This window comes from Polypterus senegalus, chromosome 12 (genome assembly GCF_016835505.1).
Source record: "Polypterus senegalus isolate Bchr_013 chromosome 12, ASM1683550v1, whole genome shotgun sequence".
Lineage (NCBI taxonomy): Eukaryota > Metazoa > Chordata > Cladistia > Polypteriformes > Polypteridae > Polypterus > Polypterus senegalus.
Genome location: NC_053165.1, coordinates 107,035,010 through 107,057,796, shown reverse-complemented (window position 1 = coordinate 107,057,796; position 22,787 = coordinate 107,035,010). Strand labels below are relative to the sequence as shown.

General features: G+C 36.6%; 1 protein-coding gene across 3 annotated transcripts in view; it reads left to right on the top strand.

Moving 5' to 3' along the window:
• The first annotated feature begins 2,296 nt into the window (after positions 1–2,296).
• LOC120541484 (trichohyalin-like) overlaps positions 2,297–22,787 on the top strand; it is an 83,213-nt gene continuing 62,722 nt past the window's right edge. The window contains exons 1-5 of one of the 3 annotated variants that reach the window (XM_039773173.1): positions 2,297–2,372; positions 12,120–12,499; positions 16,966–17,099; positions 17,682–17,997; positions 22,120–22,217. In XM_039773173.1, the coding sequence (XP_039629107.1) occupies positions 12,272–12,499; positions 16,966–17,099; positions 17,682–17,997; positions 22,120–22,217 (776 nt within the window). In that variant the 5' untranslated portion in view covers positions 2,297–2,372; positions 12,120–12,271. Of the gene's footprint in view, positions 2,433–6,807; positions 6,877–12,119; positions 12,500–16,965; positions 17,100–17,681; positions 17,998–22,119; positions 22,218–22,787 lie in introns of those variants that run through there. The other 2 variants (XM_039773172.1, XM_039773174.1) reach the window with 2 other exon arrangements.

The window sequence follows — 22,787 nt, the reverse complement described above, 5'->3', positions numbered from 1 at the left end:
CAGACTGGAATTTCTCAAATAAATTGTAATGCGTAAGGTGTGACTGAAGCTGACTGGTGACTACTTTTCTAGTATTTTAGAGAGAAATGGTAAATTTGAAATAGGCCTATAATTATTTAGTATGTGTGGGTCTAGGTCTGACTTTTTAAGTAATGGTTTAATGACTGACACTTTTAGTGCATCAGGTACTGTGCCATGCAATAATGAACTATTGATAATGTTAGAATAGGCTGCAAGAACATCCATTGCACTTTTACTAGTTTTGTTGGCACTGGATCTAGGGAACAAGTAGTGGGCTTCATTTTAGTAATTAAAGTTAAGACTTCCTGCTCAGTTACAGGATTAAAATTATTAAAGTGCTGAATGCAATGTGAGACAGGGTCTGCTAAGCTAGTATTTGGTTTGTACTGTGATGCTGAGATCTGGGATCTTATATTTTTAATTTTCTCATTGAAGAAGTTCATAAAGTCTGTACTGCTAATATCTGTTGGTATTTTGCACTGTTGATCTGAATTCCCATTTGTTAATTTAGCCACTGTTCTAAACAGTACCCGAGGATTTTTATTATTGCTATTTATTAATGTAGAATAGTATTCTGAGCGAGCTTTAAAGAGGGCTTTTTTATATTTATTAACACTCTCTGTCCATGCAATTTGAAAGACATGTAGCTTTGTTGTTCTCCATCTGCGCTCCAGTTTTCAACACTCTAATTTAAGAGTTTTCATTAAACCAGGGAGAGTTTCTATGTACTTTGATCACTTTTGTTTTAAGGGGAGCCACTGTGTCCAGAGCATCTCTCAAGGTCACATTATAATGTGATGTTAGCTGATCTAAATTGTTTTCCACGTTTACATTTGATGTTAACTGATCTGAATGGTTTTCCACAATTACACTCGACTTACTCAAGGTATCTATAGATTTTGAAGCAGAATTACAATCCAGATGCCGCACTGTCTTTGTTTTAATCTGTGAGTGCGTTGGCAGGGCAGAACTAAATCAAATGTAATTAAGAAGTGATCGGAAATAACTTCATTTAATGGAGTAATATTTAAATTTTGAATTTCAACTTTGTAAGTTATAATTAAATCTAATGTGTTGTTATGATTATGAATTGGACCTTTGACAATCTGACAAAATCCTACTGAATTTAACAAATAAGTAAAACATTTGCTAAAAGTCAGTTTCCACATCAATGTGTACATTAAAATCCCCCATCAGTACTACGTGATCATAATTTATAGCCAAATCAGATGTTGTTGATCATTGTTGTAATAAGAAAAAAATGAAATGAATTGAAAAATTTCATACAAGTTAACCATTCATTGACATGGATGCTAAGACTTTTCCAATCATCATATATCATGTTTACAACTCAAAACTGGATTCAGATCAAACAGTAGCAGCTGGATTGTATTGTACGTATCTCTGATCTTGAACAGAATGTTTATACTACAGAGGAGAATTCCATTCGTCCCTATTTCTAGCCCGCTCTCCCAGGGCAGAGAAATGCAGATCTGAATCAGTTTGCTTAGGTTGGAGTCAATAAGTCATGTGAGATGAAAGGAGACGTATTGTGATAGAGGGACGCAAAAACAAATCTCAAGACTGATGAAACTGAGGTTGACTAGTCATCCCACATAAACTTAGAAAATATCATTTACACCAGTTTGTTTAGTTGTACATATAAGTGAATAAGGTGTCAAAGTAAATGAATGTATATCAATAGCAGATGGTGTTTAAAGATAGCACGACAGAACATATTTCCATTTCACAGTTCAGTATGTGCTACATTAGGGCACAACACCCAATCTTTGATATATTTTTTTCCAAAACCGAATCATGCACCGATTTTTACTTGCCGCTTATTGAAATGACAGCACAGAAAAGTTGCCACAATAATTCATCAGGACAGTGAAGATTTCCTCATAGCTTTTTTTCGTGTGGATTACGTTTATTTGTCTTTCTTAATGAGGTCACCTTATTTCGGTTATCACTCAAGCTCTTTTTTAAAATTTTTAATGACTTCAAACAGAAAGTGGATGCCACCCACGAAAATACCGGTATTAAAACAGAGTCCCTGTTACAAGAAAATGAGGAAGAGTAGTGGTATTGTGTAAACAGTGACACTGAAATGAGATTTAAGCCTCCCGCGTCTAACGCCGCCTGAGTCGACACCTTCGAAACGCATGCGTACTTCTAACCAGTGTCCCTCGGGCGTAATCCCTCTCATTTCACAGACTTCCTGGAGGCGGGCCGTTTACTCCATAGACATAGAATTGTTTTACTCCATCTAAAAGTCTGATTGGATGAGCGCCTGCGTCCGCGTGTATGAGCCTAGTGACTAGCATCATAGTAACTGGACGAGATTGCAGGTAAAAAAGCACTACAACTTGCATAGTATTAACCGTTGTTAATTTTTAATGGATAAACAGGTAAGTTACGAAACCTTTTGTATAACCGAGATTTTCCATGAAAATGCTTTTCATTTTTCTTAAACAACGAAAACGTTTTAATTAAGAATTGAATATTTCCTGTTGTCACAGGTTGCGTTGTTCATTTTAAACGCTGTCGCCTGTCACAACGCAGGTGAAATGGATGTAATGTTAATTACAAACTGATGTAGGGGTTTCACTAATTTTCTTTTTGACAACAGTAGGTCTAACTCTATGGAGAGTATTGCGACTGCTGCATTAAACTCCAGTAAACGAGCCAAATGCCTTCTTTTTAAGTGCAACGCAGATATTTATGTGCACTTAACGTTGTTTCAGTGCGAAAAAATGTGTTTTAAAGCAATAAAGAGCCATCAGTCTAGAGGGACGCTTTCACTGTGGTTGACAACTAGCATGATGTGACAATCTGTCGTTCCGAGTGGATCTGAGCCCTATACAATTTACACTGTACTATATTTAGGTACTTGGACATTGGAATTTTGTTAACTGTCTTAAGGTGATTTATACAATAAAACGTATGTTTGTTTAAAAGGCTTGGTGGTATGATATGTTTTGACGGACAATGTGTTTATTACCTTCAACAAATACAATAATCAAAGGCGTCCATGAGCAAAATAACTATATTAACTTTTCAAATTGAAAGTAGCCTTTGTTTTCAGACTAGCGAGTTAAAAATTACTATTGATAAATCTTTAAATTATCCATATAACTGAAAGAAGTACTGTATTTGGTATGTTGTAACAACTGGAGGCTGAAGACATCAACATTTGTTGTAGCAGTGTAAAGCAAAGGAATTACTGTGTACACATCCCCTTTTAAAAGAGAATATCATTCATTGAACCAACAATGTCTTATATTGACAGTTATAACATTGTCTAGAGGACATTTATTTAAAAAGTGTGATAATGAACAAAAAAAAAAACAAAAAACAAGCGGGCTTAGCATCAGGTGGTAACTTTTGCTTTTTTCATTTTATGTCGTTGAAAGTCTCCCTAACTTAAATAGCTTTGGCATGCACAGTACACACTTTGTACTTACAGTATGTTCGATGTTTTTGACAGAGTGGTGTTTCAGGTTTAAATGATTCTTTCTTGTAACACTAAAGTATACTAAAAGTTTTAATTTTTAAAATAATTTTGAACTATAAAGTACAGGCTGAATAGGAGACAAATTAAAATTTAAACTAACATAGTATGATACTAGTATAGCAAATTGACCATTTGTTCATTGTAATCTCAATTCTGCTTGCAATATTTTCTTTGTTAAGTTTACTGCCAAACACTTGTGCTGTAGTTTTAGTCTTGCAATAAGATGCAATATATATGGAATTTGATTGTTTCCTTATGTTAATGTATGTTTCTTGAGGGAAATTAATTTTTTTCCTGCTAGAGCCAGAACGACTCAACTGATGGCTCTGTTTACAGTTACTATTCAATTATGCAGTACTCTGTTTTTTCTTTAATATTCCAAGACATGCATGTTAGACTATTTACATACTTTAAACTGGCCTGGTATAATTTAGTGTGGGTATCTCCGCTAGTGTGCCTGGTGATAGACTGGCAATTCATCCAAGAATAGTTTCCCATGTTGTGTCAAGGGCTTCTAAGATAACCATATTATGCATTTATATTTTGAAATTATTGGCAGAACCTATGGAGGTTTTCAAAATACCTCCAGATCTGACATTCTTAATCCTTTATTTCTAATGTATTTGTGCAACGATACTGTATTTGCAGGTCAGCATTGTTTTGTTTGTTAGTTATGCATATTTTGGTTAGATTTAGTTTCATTGCATTTTTTAAATTCATTCTGGTCAAAAGATATTTTGCATATTGCCTGAATTCCTGGTTTTGGAGAATGAACTGCTCAATGCAGGTACAAAAGTACACCATGGTTTTTCAGTTCTGTTTGTTTGTGGTAATTTTCATTTGCTTGGAAATTATTCTTACGTATTTTTCATGGCTGATGCTTTTCACAGTCTATCCCAGATTTTATTTTTAAACAAGGAAAGACACTGACCTCTGGTCCTTTAAGAAAGGTGCTTTCTCACAAACCACAGCACCCCAGGTCACTCTGGCCATGTTGTTACCAGCTTTGTCATGCAAATCATTTAGCCTGTGCAATGTGCTTCTCTACCGTCAGATGTTGCCATGGTTCTTTTTCTGATAGCCATTCTGCATCAGCCATGTCAACTGGCTGTGCTGCTGTTTGCCTTTTGGAGGTCCAGAAACCCAATAAAGCCTGCACTTCCAATTCTTTAGGCATTTATGACTTTCTGTTGCACTTGGGATGCATGACTTGTGTTTTCAATGAAAACCATCAATCGGCCTGTGCAGTGTGCTTCATTGTCAGCAGAGCTCCTCACAGTTCTTTTCCTGTCAGCAATGCTGACTGGTGTCTGTGCCAGTGCCAGTGCCACAGTTCTGTTTTCTTCCTGTCAGCAATAGTATGTAGCCATGCCACCGCTTGTTGCAAGAAGCAGCCGAAGCCCAATTACATGGCCAAGGTAGCTCACACCTCCAGTTCTTCAATTGCCTTATGTACATCACATCATAAGCTCCCGATTAAGACCAAAATTAAGGTTCAAAGCCCAGTGGTTTGTGAGTTTTTGTGTAAGAGACGGACAACTCTTAACATTTTATGTATATATATAGAGATTTTTTAATTAGGTGACTTCTAAAAAAAAGTTGGTTGCACTAAAGCTAGTTTATGTTTATTCCAGCAAAGGACATGGATATATATATATATATATATATATATATATATATATATATATATATATATATATAAAATGTATTGAACTGATTATGTTGTGTTTCTTATTAATAATTAAAAGGCTCTGAAAAGTGTAATTTTCATTTTTACGTTACATGTTTTTCCCAGGGTGAATAATGGGTAAAATCTCATTTAAATAAAGTTAGTATCTTGTAGGGCCTTATATACTGTACATTTGAATGTCCAAAGGGAATTATTACTTTCTATAGAGGAACAGTTTTTTCTGTATTTTCATTCAGTTGACTGCAGAATTTGTTGTAAGTGCTTATCTTCACATTTGATTGAAAACAGCTTCAGAGTTATTTTTCTGTAATGAAGTTGTGAACATATGCTGTTTAAGCCCAAGTACTTTGAGAAATAATTTATATTTTTATGTCCCAAAATGTGCCTGTATTGTTTTCATAATGACTACGTGAGGTATGGAAAGTAGTTAATTCATTATATGCAACAAAAATAATTAGAACAACTGTAAGAAAATGTAGCAATTTGCCTTAAATATGATTTTATCCATCCATCTTTTTTCTGAGCCTGCTTTTGCTAGTGTATCCTTGTGGGAGTCCAATGGCTAACCTGACTACAGTGGACCCAAAGGAGAAACTGGTCTTCAATGGCACACGTATATTGAAAGGCTCACATACATATTTAAAAACACTCATACTGGGTCAGTTTAGATTTGCCAGTCAGCTGAACTTAATTTCAGCAATAGTAGGGAGAAACTAAAGTACCAGCACCAACATACACTTCTTCTTCTACTGGCAGAAAAAAAAAACATACAAAACTGAAATCCACCTGGAGTCCAAGTACTGTAAATACCATCTCCAACATACCACTTCTTAATGCATTTTAATGTAATTAAATTAACTATCAGTTAAACCTATCTCAATTGAACACCATACTTTATATTAAAAAACTAAACATCTTGCAAATGTTTTTTACTAACTTTTATTGAGCTTAAAGTCACATTACTATATGTGCTTTAAGACACTGTCAAAAAAATTCAAACATAATTTTACTCAGTTCAGAGAGATAACAAAATTATAAATAAGAGAGATCCTTATATACAGGTTTTTTAAAATAACAAATGAAAACAAAACCAAGGCACAGGCAGAAATCTGTCAAACTGTTTACAGTACAGAAGTGAATTTAGTTTTTATAATACTCTGATACACAAAATGGTTTCTTACAACAACAGTAGACAGCTTTGCCAAGATTGTAACAGGGAATGTTATTAATCTGTGTAAGGCATTTGATTTGTTTGTAGCCAAGTACTATATCTTATCTGATGAATTTCTTATCTTGCCTTTTTCTGTTCTCTTTACTTCACTGACATGCCTGTGGTTACTGTGTAATGTGAGAGTGATCCTTGTACTTCAAGCTGTTTTCTGTAGTTTCCATGGTCACTCATTTTAACCTAGTGCTAAGTGGAGCTCCTTCTATCTTTTGCTTGAGTTGATTATTCCAGCTAAGTGTGGTTTGCTGGAATGTCTTTATCTAATGGCAATTTGGAAGAACAGTATCCTCCAGGCTGACTGCTTAGGACAGTTTAGACATGGTATTTCTCTCTTGATACTAATGCCTAGGATAGAAGTGAAGCTGTCGGTAAAGAAGTGCATTTTTGAGATGATGCATGCTGTTTAGAAAACTATGCTAGGTAGGTGTGTGTGACGGTTTATTTTAAGACTACAATATATGGAACTTGGAGTTTTCAGAAGTTCTTGATTGTGGCAAATTTTCAGGGTTCTTTTTTCATTACATGCTTATTAAGCTTAGTTGTTTTCCATTTCCTTTTATTGAAAAGAGAGCTGTGATGAAATTTTAAAAGATTATGATGCTGCTTGTTTCCTCCCCCTCTACTTGACCAAATCAATGATAACAATAATATACTGTCCTCAAACAGGATTAATTGATGACTACAGTTACTTACTTAATTATTCATTTAGTGTTGTCTTATGTTTCTGGGATTAAACCTTTTTTCATATTTTTACAAGTTCCATTATGATCTGCATATTCCAATAGTAAATAATAATTAAAGAGCATTAATTAATGTTTACAATTAAATCGCTCAACCTAGATATAGTCATAAAGAGCTCTGGGTTGTGCTCTTATTTGTATATTTTAGATGTAAAAGTTTCATTAACATTTATGATTAGCATGTGAAAAAATCAACAGAAAGTAATATGCCATTCTCAATCCTCCTTAAGTCAAATCAGGGTTATTTTGAGTGGTTCCTACCCTAATAGCACTGGCTGCAAAGTAGGGGCCCAACCGTGCATGTGAGGGAGGGGGACACCAGTACACTGCAGTGCCAACTCATGCACATATCCACAGTTACACAGCACCAATTTTGAATGATCTGTTAGCCTAAAATGCTTTTTTAGGATGATGCAGGAAAACCAAGAGTAAAACTCAACAGTGGACAGGGGAAGTGCATGCAAACTCTACAAGGACATTTTCTGGGTGTGGTGTGCTAAGCCGGGATTCTGGATCCATAAGGCAACGGTGATAAATAAATACAGCACCACCATGCTGTCCAAATAAAGCAAATGCTTTATCTTATTATTGCTTCTTTTGTTCTTGCATATTTTTACATCATATTTTATTAAGCTGTTCTAAATTTGGGCATGCTACACTTGTCATATTGTAATTCTACTGTAAATTTTGCAGGTTTACTAACTATACTGTAATAAATGTCAATATAAATTTAAAAAAGTAAAGGTCTGAGGACAGACTCTTGAGCTACTCCACTGATGACTTCATTTCCCTATTAAGTATTCACCTCTCTCCTTTTTTCGTTGTCTCCTGACAGTTAACAAGCTTTAATCCAGTTTTGTAGATTACCTCTGATGTCAGTAGTTTTAAATGAATCTTTGGTGTGGGACCGTATTAAAGGTTTTTTAAAAGTCTCTAAGTAAATTATGTCTCATGCTTTGTTAAAGTTAACTTTTCCTGTAGCCTGCTCCTAAAAGGTTTAATAGGTTGGCCTGGCTGATTTCCTGTCACAAACCTATGCTGGTTATTGTTTAGTATACTGTCTTGATATGGGTACTTTTAAAATATATTTCTTATCATAGCTTCTAATTTTGTATGGTATATTTGTCTTTAATTACCGCAATCTGTATTCTCTTCCTGCTTGTATACTGGAGTCACATCTTCAGCTTTCTAGCCATTTGATATTTCGTCTATCTGGAGTGACTTTTGAAATATGCTTAACAAAGATTTATAGATCATGTCTTTCATTTCCTTCAGTACAACTGGTAACATTTCTTGAGATCTGGATTTTTTTATTGGTATTTAATCATTGGCCTGCATGCACATCTGACTCTTCTATTTCAAATTCCTTAAATTCAGAACTTCTTCTTCCTAAGACACTACATTTATTTTTTACCTATTGTTTTTTTTTATTCAATGTGTTTCTAGTTTTAAAATATTTTTTGGTTGTTATTTTGGTTTTTGATTTTATTTTTTATTTAGTTTTAGCTTTTCACCATTTTTGAGATTTATTTATTGTCAGCAATTTTTTGTCACATTTTATACATTTTGCATTACTCAACAAAAATATCCACATTGACAATGTTTTGCAAATTTAAAACACAGTTTTCTTTATAGTTGTCAAATTATATACCATTCATGTTGTATTCTGTTCCTGTCATCTTAAAACATACAATTTGACTGTCTGTGACAGAGCTCAACTTATTCACGGTAATTTGACAGTTCGGGCTTCCAGGGTATCCAGAAAATGCAAGAATCAAATAGGTATTATGCTCTGATGTCATTTGTTATTTTAACCTAAGTTTAAGCAAATGATTAATTTCCAAAATGCTTTCATTTTCCTTTTTGAAATTCCATTTGCAAGCAGTAAAATCACTGCACACACATACTGTCATTTTATATTTATTTTTGATATTTCCTGATACTATAAGTTGTCTACCTATTTCCAAACTTTAAAGGATATTTTTTTGGGGGGAATTCTTAATTCTTCTTGACTATTTTTTAAATACTGTTGAACTTCTTGAATGAACTGATGTTAATAATAGTAATAACAGAAATACATATTACAGTTTTTTCATGCATTTCTACAAGCATATTATTTAAATACATGTCAGATCATTCACTTAATAAACAACACACAAAATCTGGGAAGCTCCCTGTAACCCTAAACTGGCTTTAAACTATTTAACAACACATGTAGGAATAAACATATTTTGGCAATTGAGAGTATTTAATGACACACTTTTGATATCCAGCTGTATAATAACATCTGCAGTTAAGCACGCTTGATACATGTGCACATGTGGAGAACATGCAAACTCCATACAGATACTCTTCAGGCTAGCAAACAAACCTGAGCTCATGGTGCAATGTGACAGGAACTTACTCTGCAACACCGCCCTACTCTTGTTAAAACATCTGAACTAATAATCTGATTAAAAATAAATGTAAACTTATAATGTTGGCTCAGTTGATAACACTGATTGCATGCCATTCAACTGCTTAATGTGTCACTGCAATCTGTGCATTTTACATGGGCTACAGTAACTGGCTTGATTGATAACATTGATTGCATGCTACTCAACTGCTTCATCTATCACTGCAATCATAGCCTTCAATCACCTAGTTATTCAGAGAAACCTGATTACGAAAAATGCCATGTCAACCCTTAATCCAGTTAGAGAAATTGGGCTTTTGCCCAATGAGAAGAAACCTTGTTAACAGAGGCAGATTTCTCCACAGATAACCTGATTTTGTGGCCATGTAAACCTTTAATCCTTAGTTACTGTTAAGGATTTTATAGTCTGTTTATGTCTGTTTCACTCTGGCTGCCTGCACATGTGTTAGCTTTATTCACGCTTTCAGTAGCCATGAATTGAAGCGTTCACAAAATACATTTCTAGAGACACATGCTTAGGTGATCACATTATTCCTAATTCTGGCTGAAATAATCTGTCTCTTTTCAAAAATAGCTAAGTTTATCTTAATGAGTTGAATGTACAGTGTGTGAAAGGCGCTATATAGCGCCCGACCCGGCACAGACTTACGCAGAGGCACGTGTAAAATAAACAGTCTTTTTATTTTTCTTCAGCTGGAGGGCACGTCTTCCCTGTAATCCCTCCAGCCACAACACAGTCCCATAAGCACTTAATACACAAACACAAAACACCATTTTCTCTCCACCTTGGCGGCACCACCACTCCTCCCAGGCAACCTCGTCCTCTTCCACCCAATTCTGGCTCCTGAGTGGTGGATGCTGGCCCTTTTTATAACCCACCCGGAAGTGCTCCAGGTGCTTGATCACCTGTGGCTAATTGCACCTCCGGGTGGGGCTGCAGAGATGTCCAGGTGGGTTCCTGGCTCTATGCAGCATCCCCTGTCGGCCACCCCAGCTCCCCACAGGGTTGTGGAGAACTCCATCTCCCATGAAACCCTGCGGGAAACTGAGGCACCATCATCAGCCAGGGAGGCTGCCACCAAGTGTCCCGGGGGAGGTAGTGAGATGTCCATAGCTGCTCCCCCTGAACATATACAGAAGGGACATCCCGGCTGGGCATGGGACCCAGCCGCCTGTCACAAGTGCTAAAATCAGCAACACAATCTCAAGAGTGCTAGTAAAAAAAAGTAATGTGTTACAAGTAACACGTCCTGTAATCCGATTGGTTTTTGAAGTAATGAGTATCCTAATACAATATTTAGCTTATTAAACAAAAATGCTTGCATTATTATTCCAACAGCACTAGGTATAAAGCAAGAAGCACATGTATTGGGTCTTTTGCAGGGCTCAGTCACACAGCTAAGCAGAAAAAGGTATGCTGTGTTCATTCTTGTAGCAGAAAGATATAAATAAAGTGTCAATTTGAATAAACATACTTACCTTATATAACATGAGAACATTTCCAGATTTTTTTTTTTTTTTTGCACAGTTCAATCACACTGTAGTGTTTTGACAAAGGAGAACTCCAGAAGATTACCAGGTTCCTGCCTTAACCAAGTTACTCACCTTAATCCAGCTTTATATGTGTGTATTTAAACACAATCAATGATACTGCCAGCAAGCAAGTAATATCTTTGAAAAATAACACAATTCATTTTTCTTTTCTTACTGGTGTTAATAAACAGCTGTAGCTGGCTGCTGTGCTCTGAACCACACACTAAGGAATTCAAGGATTATTTTTATTCTATCAGTTTACACTAATTTGATTTCTAGATATTACTATGCAATATTATACCAAGTATTATGATTATGTTGTTTTTGTTAATTTAGTGCATCAAAATCAGACTCAAAACTTTACTAATTTTTTGAAAATAGCAAAGCTTATAAGCAAATACTTACTGTCCAGCAGGTCCAGGTCATGGAGCTGGTTGCTGAAATAAAGTTATTTTTTAAATAAAAGCACTTCTGTATTTTGCACCAACCCCTAGTTGACTGTGTGTGTCGTCATTTACCTGGCTCATCCTCAGTTATGTTGTCAGTGGTCCCAGGTTGAAAAGGCTCCTTTACTCCAAAACTTTGAGATATTTTTCTGTGGAGTTAGATTTTTTTTATCTGTGTTCTTTGGTACAATACACAACTAGTAAATCTGGACTTAATATAAACTTTTGGAATAATAAACATGATCGTGCCAAATGGGCCTCTGTTATATACATTTCTTATGTTCTTATAAAAATGTATCATTTTAAAAATACTTTAAATATTTTTTTCATTTTTACTGTCTGTGATAATGTTTTTGATTTCTAACAGTTTTTCAAATTCCTGTAATCTTTTAATGTTGTCATAAATTCTGTTGAACTGTATATTGAAGCTGAAGAAAAATGCATTTTTAGAATCATGATGTGAGACATATCTGCAATACACACTCGAAGAGTTTTTTCTAAAATTGTTCTTATTTTTTAATACTTTAGGTCCAGTGGAATTTGTTCTGCTTATGGATAATACGGTGAAATAATATGTGCCCTGCTTGAAAATGCTGCTACTATCTACCAGATGAATTCAAAATTAACAAAGGAAGACTGCTTTACTAAAATTTTGTACATAAGTAGGTTGAAATTGTAAAATGTCTCATTTGGTTAGGAATTACAATGAAAGTTGGCCTCCACATTACCTGAATGCTGGAAAGAGCAAACTATGGAATGAGAGGAACTGGAAAACAACCTTGAAGAAGACACTGGAACCTTCACAAAGCAAGCCTCTGCTGCAAATATCAGGGTGTAACTCTCTTGCTAACTTAGGTAGAAGGTATGAAGACAAATATGGAGGAAGGAGTTCTCCAGTCAAAATATTGGTAGGATACTCTTTATTAAACATTTATAATAAAATACCTAGTAATTAACAAAATGATGAACAAAAAACACTTCTGATTCTGATCCTGAGGTCTTATATTATTGTGTAATTTAAGTCCTCAGGATCATATATATATATATATATATATATATATATACACATATACATACATACATACAGTGGTACCTTGGTATACGTCTGCTTTGTCTAACATCACATTTGCAGCCCTCTATGGTGTACTGACAGGTTGGAGTTTGGCCTCAGTTAAAGATGGATAATATTTCAAGAATATGGAGTTCTCCTCCATCCTGATAATGGCTGTTTATATCCCACTGTGGGCTAACGCTAAATTAGCATTGGAAGAGCTGTACTGTCTGATTAGCAGACAAATGAATGCCAATCCAGACGTGGCTGTGATTGTGGCTGTTGACTTTAAACATGTAAAATTAAAAGAAGTGCTTCCCAAATTTCGAGGATTTATAAACTTTCCAACTAGACAATAGCATTCTGGATCAAGTTTATTTCAACATCCCAGGAGCATACAAGGCTGTAGCAGCCCCACATCTGGGCATGTGAGACCACATCGCAATGAAGCTGATCCCAGCCTATACTCCCATGATCTGCAAGATGAAACCGACTACCAGAACAGTACAGGTATGGACTGAGGAGGCATCTTCAGCTATGTGCAGGACTGTACTGATGCTATCCTGCCCATGAAGACCTTTAGGGTGCTTCCAAATCAGAAACTGTGGCTGTACAGTTTGGTGAGGTTCCCTCTTAAAGCCCGGGATGCTGCGTATAGGTCAGGTGACAGGCTGGCATATAGCAAAGTCCGAAAAGAACTAAAAAAAGGAATAAGCCTGGCAAAATACAGATACAAACAGTGTATCGAGGAGTATTTTGATAACAACGACCCACGGAACATGTGGAGAGGCTTAAAGACCATAAAGGATTATAAGCACAGCGATCAGCAGGTCAGCTATGACCCTAGTCTCCCTGACACCTTGAACAGTTTCTTTGCATGCTTTGATGCATCTAGCAGCAGGGAGACTGTACATCTCCCTTGGCTGGAGGAGCAGCATCAGCCTATAGTCCTGCAACTATACCAAGTGAGGTCCACCCTGCGGAGGATCAACACCAACAAAGCTGCAGGACTGGACAGAGTGTCGGGTAAGACACTGAAAATATCTGCTGATCAATTTACAGGAGTCTTTCTGGACATTTTTCACATTTCTCTACAACTTGCAATGGTCCCTGTCTGCCTCAAATCCTCCACTATTGTGCCAGTGCCTAAAAAATCAGCGGTCACCTGCCTTAACGATTACCGCCCTGTGGATCTTACCCCAGTAATAATGAAGTGCTTTGAGAGAATCCTCCTAAAGTACATCAAGGATGCCATCTCCACTGGATTTGACAACCATCAGTTCACCTACAGGAGGAACAGATCGACAGAGGATGCCATCTCAATAGTACTTCACAAAGCCCTGACTCATCTGCAGTGCCCTAACACTTATGTTAGGATGCTATTCATCGATTTTCAGACAAGCTGGTACAAAAGCTTCATAATCTGGGTCTGTCCACATCGTTGTGTCTCTGGATCAGGGACTTTCTCACCAACAGGCCTCAGGTAGTTAGAATTGGAGATTGTACATCAGCCACACTGGTTCTGAACACAGGCACGCCCAGCACTCTTCACATTATTTACACACGATTGCTCTGCCATCCATGCCACAAATATGGTTGTGAAATTTGCGGATGATTTGACTGTGGTGAGTCTCATATCAAACAATGATGAGACTCACAACAGAGAGGAGATGCAATGCCTAGCACTATGGTGCTCAGCCAACAACCTCATCTTGAACACCAGCAAGACCAAAGAGGTCATTGTGGACTATAGGAGGTCCAGAAGAACAGAACATGCTACTATATTCATACATGAGGAGGCAGTAATGTGTGTGGACAATATCAAGTTCTTGGGTATCCACATCACATCGGATCTGACCTGGTCTTTGAACACCTCTCGCCTAGTAAAGAAGGCCCAACAAAGACACTTCTTCCTCAGGAAGATGAGACGTGCTGGATTATCCTCTCAGCTGCTCACAAACTTCTGCAAATCCGCTACAGAAAACATTCTCTGTCACAGTATGACAGTGTGGTACGCCAGCTGCACAGGACAGGAAGGACTTGGCACAGGTGGTAAGAACAGGATAAGGGAGAGTGGGAAGTCCTCTCCTAGACCTGGACTCTGTATATGCTGGAAGCGTGCAGAAGAGGGCCAAATATATAGCTGCGGATCTCACCCATCTAGGAAATGGACTATATGTACCACTGCCTTCGGGAAAGCAGCAAAGAAACATAAAAACATGTACCAGCAGACTGAAAGACAGCTTTTTCTCCAGAGCTGTGAAGTCCATCTTCCCCTGCTGATACACACACATAAATCTACATCTACCCCTAACCTGCCCCTCTGTAGACATGCCCACATACTTTCCCTCGTAATCAAACACACACACTCGTATTCCTCCCCTGCAGACCCATGCACACAGATCACTGGTCTCTGCTGGCGTACTACCTCAGGAAAGGTCTGGAATTGATGATGTTTTATTGCTGCTATCTTTTATACTATTATGTTTACTTTATTATTTATAGTGTACCGTATTGTGTATTTTACGTATTCTGCCTTGAAGCCGAGTCCTACCAACAAAAATATTTTGTTATGTGTATGCATAATGACAATAAACAATTATATTCTATTCTATTTTCACTTAAATATCTGACTTAATGCCTGTTAATGATCTAACTGGTATTTCATTATCTTGCTAGTAATGTATAAAGTAATAATATCGATTAAGTGATTTGTTATATTGTATAACTCGCAATTTTACCTTTAAAAACATTTTGTACTAATTTGTCATAACCTTTCCTCACTATCTGTTGTAGAAATGATACTTTCTTATTGCAGTAAAATATCTATTTCTAGATAATTTTATACAGGGTTGGGAAGAGCACCTTTCAATTGAATTTTCAAGTAAAGAATACAATACACTATTTTTTCAGTTTCTGTGATATGATGGTCAGACTCAACTCAAAAATGTAAACCACGCACATCTATGTTGACTTTGAAAACATTTTGGATAGACTAAGTTAAATCCCGACTTGTGAAAGATGCAATTACGTATCTACCTCACTTTTTCGGGAATGTCCCCAGCCATGTTACCCTGCTCAGAGCTTACTAGAATAAAATATTTACTTATTTATCCAACAGTATTGTGCTCGCAATCATCCCTAATTCTCTAACAACTATTTGGGGTAACACTTAGTGGGACATTACAGCTTAATAAATGGACTTACTTACAGTATACTACAGTGTAAATATAGCATTTTATTTAAAATGGGACATACATCCTGTGTTCACTTTGTAAGGAAAGAATCAATTTGTTTTTGCTAAGCTTTTTGACATTTCAATACATCAGAGTGATTACTTCATATGAAGAGTGTTTGATTTGGCTTGAATACGATAAACCACTGGATGTCTTACTGATGTGTAATTTATTAATTGCAAAAAAATTTTGAGAATGCAATTATTTAAATAAATTATATAAACCAGTTACTTTTGTTGTTGTGACTACAACAAAATGTATACTAATAACCCTGTGAAAAGGATTTGTAATATGTATTACTTTAATAGGATCCAAGTTAAATTTACCTTCCATAAATTGTTGGTGGTCTACTGTATACACTTACATTTACAAATTGTGACCACCAGGAGGCGTGCCAGCTCCCCAACACCCAACACAAATAGACATCAGACACAAGTTCAGCAACACACACATTTATTTGAAGGAAGGGCCTCCTTTCGTTTCCCCACCAATGCACCATGTACAGCAGAGTATTAGGTACAATAAACGCAGTCTTCTTCTTTCTTCTTCTGCCTCAACTCCTCCTCTGTCTGTCTGCCTGTCTGCCTGTCTGCCTGTCTGCCTGTCTGTCTGTCTGTCTCTCTCTCTCTACCCTGGCTCTCAGAGTAATGGCCTCTCTCTCTTTTTAAGCCGCGCCTGAGAGTATTGCAGGTGGCTCGTTATGGAAGTCTGTAATCAATCCCAGGTGTGGTGGAAACCCAAAGTAGGGCTCTACAGCTCCACCCTGGCTGCTGCCACGGAACGCACGAAGGCTGCAGTACATTTCAACTCCCAGTGTGACCTGAGGGAATCCGTGCTTACACAGCATCCCAGGGGGACTGCCCTCTAGTGTCCCGGGAGAGATAATGACCTGACCATGCTCTCTCCCGCAGTCATTCCACAATACTAGTGTTCCAGCTGGACAAGGCTCCTGGCCATCCGTGACAATATAAACAACACTGTTATGCTTTTACTTGATTGCATACAGTCCTAAATACAGTCTATGCATGTACAGTATATACTGTACTTTAATACTATTTTAATGTTTACCCTTTTTTCTTTCTCATAGGATAGAAATGAATTCACAGATTCAAGCTACGCCACTAGTTCCATAGTATCTTGTGCAAGTCATCAAAGTAACTCTGAAAAGAAAGGAATTGCTGAAAAACAAACCAGAGGCACTTTTTCTATTGACAGTTCAAGGTAAGATACTTGTATCCTATTTAATTTAGGGTGAGTTACGTAATCATTACACTTGTTGCTTCTTTTTATACAGAGCAAAAAAATAAAATCTCAAATCTTATATTGCTTATTTCATTGTTTTAAATATTTATTCTGTCTTCAGTCCTGTATTTAATATTATGCAGGAACTTGGGCAGCTGAAAATTAAAACTATCTACTTTTAAGCATTTTAAGTATGCAGTAAAAAAGTTCTAGAAAAGGACAAAGTTAAAAAAAAATACTTCAGTGAAATGTAAAATGTAATTGTCTGGAAAAACATTGCAAAATGAGATGTGAGATGTACAGAGATTTTGAATCGCTCATACACTGGACCACCATTATAAAATTTATCAACTTGTTAAACAACATTGAAGGAAAGCTAATGGTTTAATATCTGTCTCTATCTTAATGTGTGATCTTTAGCTACTCGCATCATCTGCCATTTCTCAATACTTATCAGTTTATACATAATTGTAGTGTACATTTGTGCTTTATAAGGAAATTTGGACAAAACATTTTAAATAAAAATTAAGACTTTTAAATGTTGTTTTTTATTTTTTACAGTTCATTAGGGACTAATAAATGGCTGAATCCTGCAGACCCCGATGTTGTGCCATTAAAAAAATGGCATTCACTGACACAATTAAGTCAAAGACCTTTATCACCTGCCAGTGCTATGAGTGATCGTGAAATGCGATCTACAACTGATCATGAATTACGTATAGCACTTGAAGAAAGTAGTCTTCGAAGAACTGAGCTTGTCAAAAGATTGAGAGAAGCATATGGCAGGCTTGAGGGGCAGGAAGATCAGCTGCGAACCAGAGATGACCAACTAGAAAACAACAAAGTCAAGATTGAGTTGATGGTACTAAAACAGAAAGTAAGTCCTAATGCATTTTTTGGTGTACCTTTTAAACATTTGACATGAGACTTAAGATTTACAGATAATAAGTATATATAAACGACACATTTAAGTCCTCATGAAAATGTTCTTGTTTTAATACTGCAAAGCCATTGTTGTATATTTCTATCAGAGTTGAGTTTCTAGATTGTAAATTTCAGGGTAAATTGAATAATTAAATGAATTAATTATTTCCCATTGGGATCACCTATATAAATTATGAATGTACTGGACACCCTCATCAAATGGTTACAAAAAACAGACTGGAAAATAATGTGCAAGTCACATGGGCACAATATCAAGGGACTTAGTCACTGCATTACAGACTATATTAATTTCTGTGTCAACACTATTGTACCCTCAGAAACAAGTCAAATCTCTCCATACAATAAGCCCCAAATTACTAAGGAGCTATGTGGTCTTCTGAATGAGAAGATGAGAGCATTCAGTTCTGGCGGCAAAGAGATTCTAAAGGGTGTACAGAGAATGCTGAAAAGAAAGCCGAGAGAAGGAAGGAAGCTTACAGAGCTAATATAGGAAAAAAACTCCCTCTAATAACATAAAATATATATGGAATGGACAGGACATAATAACGGGACTCAAACAATCTATGTGCTAGAAGGGCATGCAAACAAAGCTAACACCCAGAATCAATTTTTTTTATTATTTTTATTAATTTTATTTCACTCCATACAAAGCAATCAAGTTTTTACAAAAAGAAAAATAGAGTTAAGAACAGATCGATCCCCACCCTTGAGAGAGAGAGCAAGCCAAACGGCATAAAAATTTTACAGCTTTTAAACATACCTAAATTAATAAATTCTCTATGCTTCATGAACTTATTTTAAAATATTACTGATTAGATCCTGCCATGTTTTGAAAAACGTCCGTACGGATCCTCTAACTGAATATTTGATTTTTCCAATTTCAAATAATATAACACATCAGTTTCCCACTGACTTAAAAGAGGAGAGTTTGGATTCTTCCAGTTTATCAGAATGAGTCTGCGTGCCAAGAGTGTAGTGAATGCAATCACAATTTGTTTGTCTTTCTCCACTTTAAGCCCCTCTGGAAGAACCCCAAACACAGCTGTTAATGGGTTAGGAGGGATTGTGAGTCCAAGGCTGTCTGAGAGGTAATTAAAAATTTTGTCCAGAATAATGTTAATTTGGTGCAGGCCCAGAACATGTGACCTAGTGAGGCTGGAACTAGTTTGCAGCGTTCACAGGTTGGATCATGCCCTGGAAACATTTTGGAGAGTTTTAGTCGAGACAGATGTGCTCGATAAATAATTTTAAGTTGTGTAATTGTATGCTTTGCGCATATGGAGCTCAAGTGAATTCTCTGCATTGCTACTTTCCACTCCTCTTCTGATATATTAATTGAGAGATCTTTTTCCCAGTGTCCTCTTGGATCTTTGAAAGGGAGGGATTGTAAAATGATTTTATATATTGCAGAGATGGAGTCTAAGTCCTTGAGATTGAGCAATATTTTTTCCAGCATGGATGAGGGTGCAAGATGAGGAAAATCTGGAAGGTTCTGTTTAACAAAGTTCCTGATTTGAAGATAGTGAAAGAAATGTGTAGCTGGAATGTTAAATTTGGAATGTAATTGTTCATAGGAAGCAAAGACGTTGTCTATATAAAGATCTCTAAGCAAGTTAATTCCAAATTTTTCCAGATATTAAAAACTGCATATGTTTGTGAAGGTTGAAAGAGATGGTTCTCTTGCAGGGGTGCCACAGATAGAAGCTTCTCCGTCTTAAAATGCCTTCTACATTGGTTCCAGATTCTAAGTGAGTGGAGCACAATTGGGTTGTGTATTGCCGATAACGTGTGTTTATTGGAGCGCATAGCAGGGAATACAAAGAAGTACTGCAGGATTTTACTTCTATTGTGGTCCAAGCCTGTGTATGTTCTTCTATTTGTGTCCAGGTTCTTATCGCCTGTATATTTGCTGCCCAGTAATAAAACTGGAAGTTAGGTAGAGCCATGCCACCTTCTGCCTTTTGTCTTTGTAGGGTTGCTCTTTTGATGCGTGGATGTTTTGAATTCCAAATAAATGAGGTTATTGTTGAATCTAATTGCCTAAAGAATGATTTATTAATGTATATTGGGATGTTTTGAAATAAAAAAAGGAGTTTAGGAAGAATGTTCATCTTAACAGTGTTAATTCTTCCAGCTAGTGTGAGATGAAGGGTTGACCATCTATGCAAGTCTTGTTTAATTTTTTCCATGCAGCCGGCGAAATTTTGTTGATAAAGAGCTTTGTGTTTACTTGTGATGTTTACCCCTAGGTATTTAAACTGTTCTGCAGTGATAAAAGGTAGGGTGTCTAATCTAATATTATATGCTTGAGAATTCACTGGAAAGAGTACACTTTTATTCAGATTAATTCTGAGACCAGAGATCTTTTGAAATTCTGTGAGTGCTGCTCAGAATCAATTTTTAATAGGTTTTCCTTCCTCCACCACCACTTTCATCCAATAACCAGTCCCCTCACACCGTCCCTACTGCATCAACAACTACTACCACTTTTGCAGGTATGCCTAGTGATGAGTCTGCCCCTGACATCAGTATTCACTGTCCGTAACTGATGACCAGGTAAGGAGACAATTGAAGAGGTAACACACAGGAAAAGTCTTGGGACCAGGTGGAATCAGTCCTTGAATACTAAAGGTCGGTGCTGACCAACTTGATGTTACCTGTGTTACCTGTTCAGTCTGTCACTAAGGTTCCAGAAAGTGTCACTGCTGTGGTAAACATCCTATATTGTTACAGTTCCAAAGAAGACCAGCATCTCTTTATCTAATGACTACAGTCTAATGGCCCTTATATAATGAAGACCTTTGGGAGGCTGGACTATATGAGCCCTCCTGTGAAGTACCACTTGGACTTACTGCAGTTTGCCTATTGGACAAAGATTGCAGTGGAAGATGCAATTATCTGTCTGCTCCACAAAGCTCATTCCTAGCTGTTCAAAGCCGGCAGTAATGCAAGGATTGTTTTTTGATTTCTCCAGTGCCTTAAGTACCACCGAGCCATTCCTGTTAAGGGGTAAGCTCAGAGATATGCATGTGAATGAGCCTATGTTTGGCATCTAAGTGGATATGAGGGAAATGGCAAACCACATAAAGCAGTCTCGTCTAAATTTCTCTTCACCCTTTACACTTCAAAATATAAATATAACACCTGTGTATATCCCTTGCTGAAATTCTTAGATGATTTCACGTTAGCAGGGTGTATTGATAAGGGGAGGAGAAAGAGTCAGACGGTGAACTTTGTTTCTTGGTGCAGGAAGAATTGCATTCAACTTAATATCAGCAAAACAAGAAACTGGTTATTGACGTAAGCTGCACAGAAGAGCCTCTACTCCTTGTCACTATTAAGAGAGGGGATTCAGAGGTGGTACACTGCTACAGTTTTTTAGGGGTTTGCATCAGTGACATGCTGGACTGATCTTATGACAATTATGTATGTATGACAATGTAGACTCTTTTCTTATAGGAGACTGCACTTTTTTAATGCAGGTGGTGACATTTGTACATGTTCTACAACTCAGGAATGGCCTGTGCAATTATCTTTGCTGTGGTGTGTTGTACTGGTAAGGGCAGGCTCAGTTGTTGGAGGCCATCTTGATCCACTTGAGATAGTAGAGAGGAAAACAATGAAGACAAATCTGTTTGACAATATGAACAAAGCTGCACATCCTATCTCTAACACACTCACTTTTAGTGCTTTTAGCCAACAAGTTATTCAGCAGAAGTGTGTAAAGGAACGTTACTGGGGCTCATTTATACCTATACACCTTTATTAATGCCCTCACTGTAACTGACTGCTCTTTTTATCTTTAGCCAAGTCAGAGCTTTTCTGCGTATTTTTGTTGGGGGTGTTTGTTAAAACAGTTATTGAGCTTCTGAAAAATGCTAAATTCACTTCTGCTGTATCTATCATGCCAATTGTATAAGGTATGTACTTTTGCTTAAATAAAGTACATTCTGTGGTAATAATGTAAATGATAAGTTCATAAATATTGATTCATTCATTTTGATTGAGGCTGTACACTCTGTCTATTCAACCTAATTTTTCATTCTCCCAACAGCAGCTGGAGATGGCAGTAAATTCTCTGGAACAAGAGAAGGAAATGTTGGAATTGTCTCGCTTTGAAGAGTCAAGACGTGGAGAAGACCTTCAAAGGAAGTGAGTGATACTTATTGTAAAAATACATAATTTATTTAAAAATATGAACTTTGCTTACTTATTTGCTTTAAATTATAACAAAGACATAGGGGAGTTTATGTATTTGTTTTTAAAATGGCTATTGTGCATTTTTCGAGTGTTGTGTGTAATCTTCAATCCAGCACACACTCCTACCCCACTATGATCCTCATAATTATAAACCTATCCAATCAGACCTAAATAAAAAACATTTAAAAGTAAAATGAGTGGTTGATATGGGTGGGGCACAATCAAAAAAGATGCCTAGTAGGTAATTTTGATGAGATTGTACATTTGATGTGTTACTGTGCTGCAGATGAGATGGCCATTCAGAATGAGGTCCCAGTGGTGCAGTGAAAAGAATAACTAAAAATGAGCAAAAATATGCTATTTCGCTGAAATTAAAATAAAATACTCTTAATAACAGTTAATTTGAACAAACCCAGAATACTGCAGTTCAGACCAATGAGAATGACCTTATACATACAGTAGTCAGGAGAGGGCTGATATCTCCACTTCTAGTAGCTTTAGCATCAATGTGTAGACAAAGTC